Source organism: Vipera berus (genome assembly GCF_964194415.1).
Source record: "Vipera berus genome assembly, chromosome: Z".
NCBI lineage: Eukaryota > Metazoa > Chordata > Lepidosauria > Squamata > Viperidae > Vipera > Vipera berus.
In genome coordinates, this window is record NC_138205.1 from 107,680,567 (window position 1) to 107,693,204 (window position 12,638).

At 42.6% G+C, this 12,638-nt stretch overlaps 1 protein-coding gene across 1 annotated transcript in view; it reads left to right on the forward strand.

Annotated features, from left to right (window-relative positions):
• The window catches only part of CUBN (cubilin), a gene marked incomplete at its 5' end in the record, with an annotated part of 199,548 nt that overhangs the window by 109,512 nt on the left and 77,398 nt on the right, over positions 1 to 12,638 (forward strand). Inside the window, 2 exon segments of the mRNA XM_081346267.1 lie at positions 1,569 to 1,725; positions 4,881 to 4,997. Coding sequence (XP_081202393.1) covers positions 1,569 to 1,725; positions 4,881 to 4,997 — 274 coding nt within the window.

The following is a 12,638-nucleotide window of genomic DNA, read 5'->3' on the forward strand; positions in this document are numbered from 1 at the left end:
TCCTGCCACTCTCAAAATATGCATGCAATACATAAAATGAAAAAAAATTGATTGGCTTATTACTCCAATGTTCTTAAGCAAACATTCCTTTTTAAAAATGTTTCTAATTAGATCAGGACAAAATGTACTTATTTAGAGATTTTTACTTTTAATTAATGCATGATCAATAATATTTCACAATTGTGGTTGCCGTCTTCATTAGGTACGTGACATTTACTTGCTGAATCTGAGCACAAATCCAACTTCACTTAAAATTTACCTAATAATTATTAATTATATAATATATGTATTAGCTATAAAGTTGCAAAAAACATATAAGGAAAATGCAAACAACTGAGTAATCTGTAATTACATTCATAACCAACACTAGTGTATAATAGTTGCACTAAAATAAATATTACTTTATTATTTTAGCTAAAGATTCAAGGTGATGTTTAACCAATAATAAATAAGGACTTTAAATTTTCTGAAATACAAGAAAAAGAAGGGAAAGGGAATGTTATCTTTCTCAAGAAAAAAAAAGAACAGCTTAGTCAGAAACATACTAGGGGAAATACATTTTCATCTCATTAAAAAAGTAAATTTCAGGGTAGGAAAAAGGAATGTCATAAACTGGACACTGAACAGTGAATCCTTTATCTTTAATAAACACAGAAAGAGTATTTCACACATTGCAGTCAGGCATTTTTTACTTAAGTACTTAAACTATGGTTTATTGAATCAGTGACTGTTGGCTAGTGTAACAGCTTTTTCTAAACTATGCTGCAAGCCACACCACACATTTCCCTTCAATTAATCTGAATCAGCCTGAAAGCAAATCCACACCTTTGAGAGTCCATAACACTGTATTGATGGTGTTTGGGAGCAGAAGTCTTATTTATGGAACAACTGCAGGATTATTTCCTTCCTTCCCATTTTTGACTATTATAATGAATAGACATAGCTGTAACTACTCATATTTTGCAAAAATGGGTCTGTTCTGTATTTTATTTATCAACCATAAATAGCCATCCATCTCCTCCCAAAGGGGGCCCTGGGCAGTTTTATTGGTAAATAAAACAGCCAATAAAACAGATAAGTATCTAAACATAATAATAAATAACATAAAAACAAAATTACTAACCCTGGGCAATGAAACCATCAAAATAAATCTCCAGTTCCATGAGAACCCCAGGCCTGGAAGCATAGCCTTGATTTAAGGGCCTTGTATTCTAATTTTGAAAGGAAAGGATGTTCCACAAGGTGGATACCGCAGCAGAGAAGGCACATCTCCTGGGTCCCAACAGATGTAGGTCCCTCACTGATAGTACCTGCAAGATAGATCTTTTCTACAAGATCTAATAGAAAACAGGAACTGGGATGGTCAATCATGTCAAAAAGAGGGGACAATTTTATTGTGAGAATAAGGAAAGACTCCTGCTAGCCTTTAAGACACATGCAAACTGGTACTACATAGGAATATTTGTATTTGCAGGTAATGTATTTATATAATATATTTCAAATGTTATAAAATGTTGGAATTGTAAACTATGTGATTTTAAAGTTGTATTGACTCTTCTGTCATACAGGTTTTTGATGGTCCAAATAGGGAAGCTCAACTTCTTGGAAAAGTCTGTGGTGTGCGGCAGCCTTCTCCTTTCACATCTACCCAAAATACCATGTTTGTGCGGTTTCGCTCTGACTCATCTGTACATCTCCAAGGCTTTCGAGCTTGGTTCACTGAAGGCAAGTTTCTCAGTGATCTAAAATTTCTGCTAGATTAAAATCTTGGTCAGAAAGGCATTTAAGTATTAAGGCTTTTGATTCATTTAGGACAATAGCAACAATTAACAGTTGTTTTTTTGCTGGAAGTTTTAAATACAACAGCACATAACTCTGTGAAGAAAAATAGTTTGGCCAAATATTCAGATGAGTCTCAATATTCTGGGTCACAGATGGGCAACAGGCCCTCATGGAGATTTACCAGCACCCCAAATGTGCCCTCTAGAGCAGTGTTTTTCAACCACTGTTCCGCGGCACACTAGTGTGCCGCGAGATGTTGCCTGGTGTGCCATGGGAAAAATTCGAAAGATTTTTAAAAAAAAATGTCCGCCCGAAGAAGCCGGGGCCACATGAGGCCGGGGCTCCGGACAGCCCGCACCGTAGTGCTTCGGAGGCGGCGAGGCCGGCAGTTGCAGTTGCAGCTGCTGCTGCTGCTGCTGCTGCTTCATCGTCGTCCTCCCTGGTGCTTCCCTCACCGCCGCCGCCGCCGCCTTCGCCGCCTCCTCCTTCTTCTTAGACAGCTCGCCGGGCAGAGCGCATCCTCCATCCGCCTGCCCCGCTCCGCCTGCCCTGCACGTTGGAGGGGAAAAGTTTGCCGGAGGTTCACGAGCTTTCTCTCCTACCCATTGCCGGCTTGCCCAGCGTTGGGGTGAGCCTAGGACCCGGGAAAAGGAAGCACCCCACTCCCCGCCGCCGCCGTTGCCTCCCCGAGTGGGCTTTTCAGTTCGGTCTCTCCGCTGCCCAGGCGGCTTTCAGCTCCCTCTCGCCTCGCAGCACCGCGCTCCAGTCAGTTTTGCAGGCTCAAGTTACAAGTCCCGCGGACGGCGGGGCCGGGTGCCCGCAACTCGCTGGAAGCAAAAAAAAAAAAGTTGTTTGCGTCTCTCGCCTTGCAGCCACCTTCCTCTCTGCCCAACTCTCTTTCGAGCTCCCGGGGAGAAAAGGGGAGGGGGCGCCGTTGCTCACTACCACAACACCCCCTGGAGGACGGCCGCGACGGATCGGGCGAGGCGGTGGGATCATTCGAGGCTTCTCCGAACTCTGCTTGAATCCTTCCCTGGTGGCGGAAGACGTCATCGACCTCCTTTCCCATTCAGCGCTGAAGAAAAGGGCGGGAGAAAGTGGTGGGGGGGAAAAGGGGGAGATGGTCTCCGTTTCCCCAGGCCGACTTTTTTCTGGCCGAGAAAGGCGGATGGGCTTCGGGATGACATTAGCGCCCGCAAGCGCTAATAAAGCTTTAGGCCGCCATAATAATGATAAATGATTACATTAGATATTTTTTTAAAAAAAATGATTAGCTAGCAAACTAGGGCTTCCTTGTTCTCAGGGCTGTTTGGGAAGATACAGTATTTCTGTTTATAACGAAAAGGAACCTCTCTTAACTTCCCTCTGCTTGGCCTTAAAGCAGGGGTAGGCAACCTTGGCTCTTTTATGACTCATGGACTTCAACTCCCAGAAGTGCTCGAAAATTACTGGTGAGAAGAATTATTTTCTTTTATGGTTTCAGGAACCATTAACGGTAAAATTTTCAGGAACAATTAACGGTTAAATTTTTTAACATTTTCTAATGGTGGAGTGCCTCGTGATTTTTTTCATGAAACAAGTGTGCCTTTGCCCAAAAAAGGTTGAAAAACACTGCTCTAGAGGGAGGCAAAAAATGATACCTTTAGGGATATTTCCCCCCAATTTTTGCACTTGCACACTTAAAAAAATGTAAATGAGAATCAGTTTCATATAATGGTCAAAGCACTACACTAGAATCCAGGTGATGGTGGCTTCTAGACACATTTTAGACAAAAAAAACCAGCTGAATGATCATGGGCCAGTCACTTTCAGCCCTAGGAAGGCAGCAATTGAAAACCAGTTCTGAAAAACTTTGCCAATAAAACTGCAGGGGTTAGTCTGCACAGTCACCAGGAATCAATACTGACTCAAAAGCATGCATATGCACATACTCACACACACACATGCATACACACAATCTAATATCTAAGAAATTAATCCATTCCCTCCTCCAAACCATCACAAATGTTGGCCTGCCCATGCCAACTGACAACAGCTTCTTGAGTGCCCCATGTAGAGGAGCTGGCTGGGGAATTCTGGAAGTGGACATCAACACATTGTTGCATTTCCAGGGCTGAGAAACATTGTTCTAGGGACTATCTGTAAAGAACTAGGAATGTTAAAAAAGAAAAACACTGGAACAATAAATTGATGCAGTTCACCCAAAACATTTTGTTGAAATCACACCATTGACATCCATATTTTCCCAGGAAACAAAACATGTTAACTTAGAAAAAATAGATCCTAAAAGGAATTCAGAAACTTTTCATACAATAAATAAATAAATAAAACTTTTTACTACTTCAATTTATATGTTTTGTGTTCTGAACATTTATTTATATTGTTTTTAGTTTTTAAAACATACATTGATGTAATTACATTTAAGTAGGTGTCAGGGAAGTTCTGGATAAATTCTGCTTATATCTGTAAAATATATTTAAAAGCATGCACTGGGAAATATTTACAATTAAATATATATATTGAGAAAATTAATATAAAGCCTATATACCCCCAAACTTTCCATTAAAAAAAATGCAGGAATCAAATAGAAGCTGATTCTGTTTAATGCTTTCTTTAAAAAAAAACACTGCAGTGCTTATTCAAACCAGATTTCTCATACAATGCTATTAGGAGCTTGTTCATGTAAGGTGTCTATTTTGTTGTAGAGAGTTAATAATAGCAATCTAGCTTCATCCACAGAGTCTACTCACAAGACAACGAGTTGAATACTCCCAAATGTGAATCTTAGAAAAGAGGCACATTTAGTATAGCTCTGCAGATGTATAACTTGTATGTGTATGTTGGCAGTGAGCATACAAACCCCTTTAGTGCTTTTCCAACTATATATTGATTTTGTGACTCACTTTCTAGATACACGCTTTTCTGTGTAAAGTTTTAAGCAGAGCATGATGGATGCCAGTAGATTTTTATCTATGTTGTAATCATATTTCTTTTGGCTCTACCGTGCCAACTTACTCATTTTGAGATCTATACCATAACCTTCAATTTCATTGCAGTTCAGCCACTCTAACATCTGCATATTTCTTATTACTCCAAAGTTTGTGGAAGTGCCTTAGAAGCTGATTCAGTTGGTGGAACCATTTCTTCTCCTCTGTATCCAGCAATATACCCAAATAACCAGAACTGTAGTTGGATTATTCGAGCCCAAGAACCATGTAAGTTAACAAATTCATCTCTCCCTGCTGAGAAAGCAGAATGACTAATATCCTCTCTTCTTCTGTATAAACAATGCAGAATTCCTCCTTTTCTTATTTGTAGGAAATCCTGCATCCTGTTAGATGGGAAACATCAATGATACTTATCTCTTATTCTCTTCTTATGGGTATTTAATGTGGTGCAATCTGGTGCAAAATGAGATAAAGTATTTAGTGTACAGCCTTAATTTTTCAGCATTAAACACCATGAAAATTCTATAGGGCATAAAGAAGATTATTACACAAATAATAAACTAATCCTGTGAGCATAAGAAAAATAGATATGCAAACTGGAATTAAATTTACAGGTGACAGTACAGGTAGCCCTCAATTTACGATCTGTCACTTAGTGACTTCTTTGAAATTGTGACAGAACACCCAAAAGGTACTTAAGACATAGTTTCAAAATTATGAATGCTGCAGTGCCCCTGCCATTGTTCACCCTTACAACCAACCAAAGGGACACCCCAATCCATCCTGGCAGGTCCTCGCAGGCCTTGGCTTGCTCTGAAGTCAGCCATTTGCTTCTATTAACCAGCTTTAGGCTCCTGTGCCTGGCTGAGGACCCGATGTCAAGTTTCCGACGTATGGGCTTTTGAAGTGACTCTGAGGCATTGTTTACCTTAAAAGTCCTTTATTAGCCTAATACACCGGCAAATGCTTGCTTGAAGGAAGCTGGAATCTGAAATCTCCGCCCCTTGCACAATATATTAAAACACAATTCTCCACCTTTCTAATTTTGTCATTAATCATATTCTCCTATTAATTTAAAGAATCAGTTTCCCTTTCGTTAGAAACCCGCCAAGGTCTTATCTTCTCTAGTTAGAGATGGCCTTGAAAGGTGCAATCCTGCTCATGCCCCCTCCCAACCTTAAACTAAATCTCTTGTCAAGCAATAACATTCGATCTTAGCAGCGTTGACATCTGGCCCCCCTTACAAAAAGGACAGATCCTGTAATGTAAACAAAACACAAGTTAGGAACTGGCTTTTGGTTTGTTGGGGTATTTCTCATAAAACCTTTTGATAAATCTGTCAGCTTTCATATCAGTATATTTCACCCAAATGGCTTCAGACAATGGGTATCTCTTCCATTGTACTAGGTATTGCAATTTCCAGAGTCAAGAATACGTTTCACTTCATAATGGGTCTGAACTGCTACCATGAGGGGTCCAGGTGCTTTCTTAGCAGGAGGTCTTAAAGTGGAGGTTCGAAAAGGTTTCAGCAAGCTACAATGGAACACCGGGTGAATTTTTCCCAAAAGTCTGGGTAGTTTCAATTTTACTGTGACTGGGTTGATGATTTTCACAATGGGGAAAGGCCCCAAGAATTTCAGTCCCAATTTCTTATTGGGTAGTTTAAGACGTAAGTATTTGGTCGACAAATAGACCTTTTCCCCAACTTGGAATGTTCTTTGGGGAGCTATCTTTGTGTCAGCTTGCTTTTTGTAGGTCTCAAAAGTCTTTTTTAAGGCCACCTTTGTATTTTTCCAAACTTCTTCCCAACCTCTCACCCAATGATCAAGAGTCTGGGAAGCGGAGGGTAACTGAGGGTATTCCGGTATGGGGTTGAATTCTTTCCCTGTGGCTACATGGAAAGGAGTGTAGCTGATGCTGCTATGTGCTGAATTATTGTAAGTCACCTCTGCAAAAGGGAGGAGGTCGGTTCAGTTTGTTTGTTGGTAAGAGACGTAGCATCTAATGTATTGTTCCACCATTTTGTTGGCTGATTCTGCAGCTCCGTTAGTAGCTGGGTGAAAAGCAGTTGATAGGCCTTGAGATGATCCAATTAATTTAAGAAAGTTTCTCCAAACTTTCACTGTGAACTGCACCCCTCGGTCAGAAATTATTTGCTTAGGGGTGCCATGTAGTTGATAGATACGTTTTAGGAACAACTTAGGCGTTGAGCCAATGGAAATCCTTTGCAGGCGATAAAGTGAGCCTGTTTTGAAAATAGGTCTATCACAGTCCAAATGACAGTATTTCCTCTACTGTCGGGTAGGTCTGCTATAAAGTCCATAGCTATTTCTTCCCATGGTTGAGAAGGTTCAGCCACCGGTTGCAGTAACCCAGGGGTCTTTCCTTGGATTCTTTTCATGGTGGCACATACAGTATAGTTCTTGACATAGTTTTCTATGTCTCGTTTTAGTCCCAACCACCAAAATTGCTGGCGAGTGAGATGTAGAGTTTTTAGATATCCAAAATGTCCAGCATATTTGACATCATGGCTGTGTTTGAGGGCATTAAGACGAAGAGCTTCAGGCAAGTACAATTTTTCCCCTTTGTAAGCCAGACCATCCCTGCATGTTAGGGATGCCTGATTGTCTTTAAACCATTGATCAGTGAGGAGTTCTCGCTTTATTTTCTTTACCCCGGGGTCATCAGGATTAGGGGTCCTGCGAGGTGTGAGTTGGGCTGCAGTTTGTGGACTGGGATAATTGCCTCGTGAACTTTTTCGCGTTCGCTTTTGTACAGTGGCAACTGGGAGAGCGCATCAGCTAGGAGGTTTTTTCTTCCTGTTATGTACTTTAGAGTAAAGTTAAAATGGTTGAAGTACTATGCCTATCATACTTGTTTTGGGGACAATTTGCAGGGAGTTTTTAGTGCCTCTAAATTTTTGTAATCTGTCCATACTTCAAAAGGCACCTTGCTCCCTTCTAAGTAGTGCCGCCAGTTTAATAGCCTCCACCTAATAGCAAAGGCCTCCTTCTCCCAGACTGTCCATCTCCTCTTGCTTTCAGTAAATTTCTTAGAGGTGTAAGCACAAGGTTGCAGGACCCCACTTTTATTCTTTTGCAATAACACCACTCCGACTGCCACATCGCTGGCATCTGCCTGAATTACAAAGGGCTCCCCTGGGCAGGGGTGCTTTAGGACTGGTTCAGCCTCAAATAGTCTTTTTAAATTCTCAAAAGCTTTCTGACAACTCATAGTCCATGCTAGCGGTTGGCTAGATCATGGTTTTCCCCCTCCCTTACCCGTTCTGAGTAGTTCTGTAAGAGGTAGAGCAATCTCAGCAAAAGAGGGAATAAATTGATGGTAGAAGTTGGCAAACCCTAGGAAGCTCTGGAGCTGTTTGCGGGTTCTTGGGGGCTGCCATTTAATTATGGTTTTTACTTTGGCTGGGTCCATTTCGATACCCTCATTGGAAATTCTATAGGTTTGGTGAAATTCACATTTCGACAATTTGACATAAAGTTTGGCATTCAATAGTTTCTTTAACACTTCTCTGACCAGTTTTATGTGGTCGGTCATATTCGTGCTGTATATCAGGATGTCATCAAGGTATACCAGGACCCCTTTGTATAGGTGTTCATGTAAGACCTCATTAATCAACTGCATAAATACGGCAGTCCAAATGGCATGACTTTGAATTGGTAGCTCCCGAAGGGGCAGTTGAAGGCTGTCTTCCACTCATCCCCCTCCTTTATTCTTACCTGGTAATATGCTTCTCTCAGGTCTAACTTGGTGAAGACGCTCCCCTTTGCCAGAAGGGTTATCAAGTCTTTCAGGAGGGGGAGAGGGTATTTATTTTCCACACTCACAGCATTTAGGCCTTTATAGTCCACACAGAGACGTAGAGACTGATCTTTTTTCTCTTTGAACAACACAGGGGCTCCCACAGTAGACTTGGCCCGTTGATCCCCTCGCTAGGTTTGTATCCACATATCGCTGCATCTCCTCCATTTCAAGGGGGGACATAGCGTACATTCTTGGTCAGGGGAGTTTGGCCCCTGGTAACAGTTCAGTGCAACAATCATTGGGACGGTGAGGAGGCAAGATATCACAATCTTTCTCACTAAACCCCTCCGCTAGGTCCTGGTACTCGCTGGGGATGAGTGGCTCACCAGGTGGCCATAGGGCAGCCATGTGCGCTTGCTCATTGGGTGAGCTAAAATCCCCTGTAACATCTGTTGAATCAATGGGGGGATCAGGCCCTATGGGTAATCTCACAGTTCTCATTCCTTTTTCCCACCAGATAAATGGCTTCCATTTGTCTAGCCAGGCTAGTCCTAGGATCACAGTCTCAGACATCTTTGGAGCTACCAGGAAGCAAATAAACTCCTAGTGCTCGCCTATTTCCAGGCATAAGGGCTCTGTTAATTCCGTGACTAAAGTCCCTCCCATTAGGGAGCCATTGGCTTGCTTGAACCTCACAGGTTTGGAGAGCGGCTTGGCCCATATGCCTAATCTCAAGGCACATGATAGGCTAATGCTGCATCGGGAGCAGCCGGTATTGAGTAGCACTGTCAGGTCTACTTGTGCCCCTGACTTAGGGATTATGAGTTTAGCAGGCAATAAAAAAGGTAGGATTCGTTGATTCACCATCAGGTCATTCTCCCCTTCATCGTCGCTGTCAAAACCAGGTAAAGTGGGGGTGGGTCTGGTCGGTGGGCCAGCGTCCTCCTGGGTGGGGGACGTAACCTGGGTAATGGGTTCCTGGGTGACCCAGTTGGACTTTTCTCTCAATGGCTGCTGTGCAGGTTTCTTCCTCATTGTTGGATCTGGTCTACTATGCTGTTGCAGGTAAGGAACTGGGCAGTTCGCTGCTCGATGTCCCTGCTGTCCACATTGAAAGCATTTGATTGGTGGACCTGTAGGTGGTCTAGGTCTTTCGGCAGTAGCAGTCGCTGGGGGTTTTCGGGGTGGTGGTAGCCATCTGGATCCTGGTTTTGGCGCAGCTTCAGGTGGGGGAGGCTTTTTATAGTGGGCGAGCTGGACATCTAATTTCACCGTTGCCTGGTATCATTCATGCAGCTGGTCGGGTACAGCTCGGTCGATACATGCCTGAGAAAGGTGGTCATCTAACCCTTCTCTAAAAAGATGAATTATTGATTGCTCAGGCCATCTCTCTATCCGACCTGCCATCTTTCAAAACTCCCGAACGTACTCTAGGGCAGGCCGACCAGCTTGCTTTATCTTATGGATTTGTTCTTCTGCTTTGAGGGAAATGGATGGGTCCTCAAATCTTTCCCTCAGCCTCAGGAGGAAAAGGTGGGGGTCCTCCAATTCAGGGGCCTGCTCATTAAATAAATTGTTCAAACATTCAGATGCTTTTCCCTCTAGGTTGGATGCAATCACATTGACCATCGCACCCGGGTCCGGGTAACAGTGACCCCAGCAATTCAAGTGAGAGCGTACTTGGTTGAGGAAAAAAATCAGTTTCTCTGGGTCCCCATCGAAGGTTGCTCTGATCATTGCTTGCTGGAGCCCCCATTGCTGCTGGCCCCACCCTAGTTGTTGGTTCAATGGCTGCTGGGGCCCCCATTGCTGCTGTCCCCCCTTGGTTGTTGGAACAATGGTTGCTGGGGGCCCCACTGCTGTTGTTGTGCCCCCAGTTGCTGTTGTCCCCCTCCTGGTTGTTGATTCACCGGCTGCCAGCCCCCCCCTGCTGTTGTTGTGTCTCCAGTTGCTGCTGGCCCCACTCTGGTTGCTGATTTAATGGCTGCCAGGGTCCCCACTGCTGCTGGCCCCACTGGTCCTGCTGTACATTCAGTGGTTGCACGTTTGGGTACTGCTGCTGCCACCCTTGCTGTTGTCCTCCCACCAGCTCCTGATCTCCAGGCTTCTGCACCACCCCCAGCTGTTGCAAGGCTTCTGATACCTGGGGCAAGCTCAGAGGTTGTTGCCCTTTCACTTGTGGGGGCTTCCCAACCTCCCATTGCTGCAGAGGCCCCAGGCTGGGGTCCTCTGTCTCTATGGGTCTGGAGGGCTTGGCAGGGGACTCCTGGGTCTGGCAGGCAGTCTGATCTGTAGACAGGATTTTCCACTCACCCGAGTATTCAATCTCAGCTGGCCTGGCTGCTCTGAGGTGCCTGGAGTCTCTGCTGGGCTTAATCCACTCTGATGACCAGACCAATTCTCCTGGTAGTTTGAGTCTAGCTCCCAACCTTAAACTAAATCTCTTGTCAAGCAATAACATTCAATGTTAGCAGCGTTGACACCCAACCTGGGACCAGGATACAGTCTGGGAATCCCAGGAATAGGCGGTGCCCTTGGAAGGCCCTTGGGGAACTATGGAAAGCAGGCCTTAGCCTACAGGCTTTAACTGCCTCTGTGTAATTGTTGCTTCTGCTGGCCAGTTTAAACTTTCTTGCCTGGCTGAATAACCAAGTAGGGATTAGGATGAGGTCCGGGCAACCCCAAGGGACAGGAAACAAAGCACCAAGTGCCTCAAAGGTGTGGAAGGCCTTCAGAGGCACTGTGGCTCCACTTAACAACTAGCACATTTGTTTAAAGATTGCATTGGTGAGAGCAGGATAATGGCCATTGCAACCTACAACCATTGTGGTCATACGTTGAAGACCATCTATTTATATTTGGTCTTTTAATTTTCAGTTTCTCATACCTGAAGTTAGCTCTAATCATATCTAGTCTACGAGACTGGCTAGGATCATAAAATGTTCTAAGTCAGAGGTCCCCAACATATGTGACAGGTACAGTGTGGATGCCTATGGTGTGCTATAGGTTAACTACACAGTGACACTAAAAACTTTTTGGGAGCTTAGAAATTATGATAAAAGTACTGCTCCTCTTAGTGAACATTGGATGAACAATTCCTTAGCCCATACTGGAATTTATAGTTTCAAAACCTGCAGATCATAATTACAAGACCTACTAGCTTTGCATAAATTTAATGGAGAAGGATTCACATTTATTATAGAGCACAATATTAGTGAGATAAATTCAACTGTTTGTTGGAATGGTTGAGTGGCTAACCCTTTTTTAATTGTAATTACAAATGATTTGGGTATCTAAATTATAATTAAGCATGGCATTGGAACATTAATACAATATCATAAGATGGTTTTCATCTCCCTTATTTTCTTTTTACTTAGTGATTATTATTCTAGTTGTTATTGTTGTTTAAAGCAAAATGTAATTCCAGCTTGTACAAAACGAGAGGAAATTTCTGGTTTTCAAACCTAGTTGAAACATCAGTTTGTTGTATGCATCTTAATAGGGAATATGCAACTGAGTGTTAAAGCAGGAAGAGCATTTATGGTTAAGATTAGTTGAAAAAAGATTATTGCAGTTGATGGAGGTGGCATGTTTTTTCTGTAATGCTTGACATATTGTTCTAAGTTGCGAAAATTTGCGATATACTTTCAGCTTTGTAGCACTTTTTGATACCTGTGTTGAGTTAAATAATTTTGCTCAGGTTCTTATTAACTGTAAAAGAAAAAAAACAGCTTTTTGTGAGAAACTGCCTTGTTTTAGCTATCCAGGTTATCGCAAGTCACAACAAAAAATGAATAATAACTTTAAAAACTGGATACTAGAAGGAATTAATATTTTAAGCAGAAAAAAGTAAAAGCCTATTCTTGATGTCAATTAATACTGAAACTGACAAAATGAGATAAAATGTTATAACATCGGAAATGTTATAGAGAAGTAGAATAGAGCCAGCAATAAGCAACTAAAATATCAACACTAATAATTCTGTCTCCTTCTATAGACTTAGCTAGAATATATCTAAGAAATACCGTATATACTTGAGTATAAGCCGAATTTTTCAGCCCACTTTTTGGGCTGAAAAACTCCACTTCGGCTTATACTCCAGTCAACAAAAAAAAGAACTGTCCCTTCGTTCGGAACAGGCTG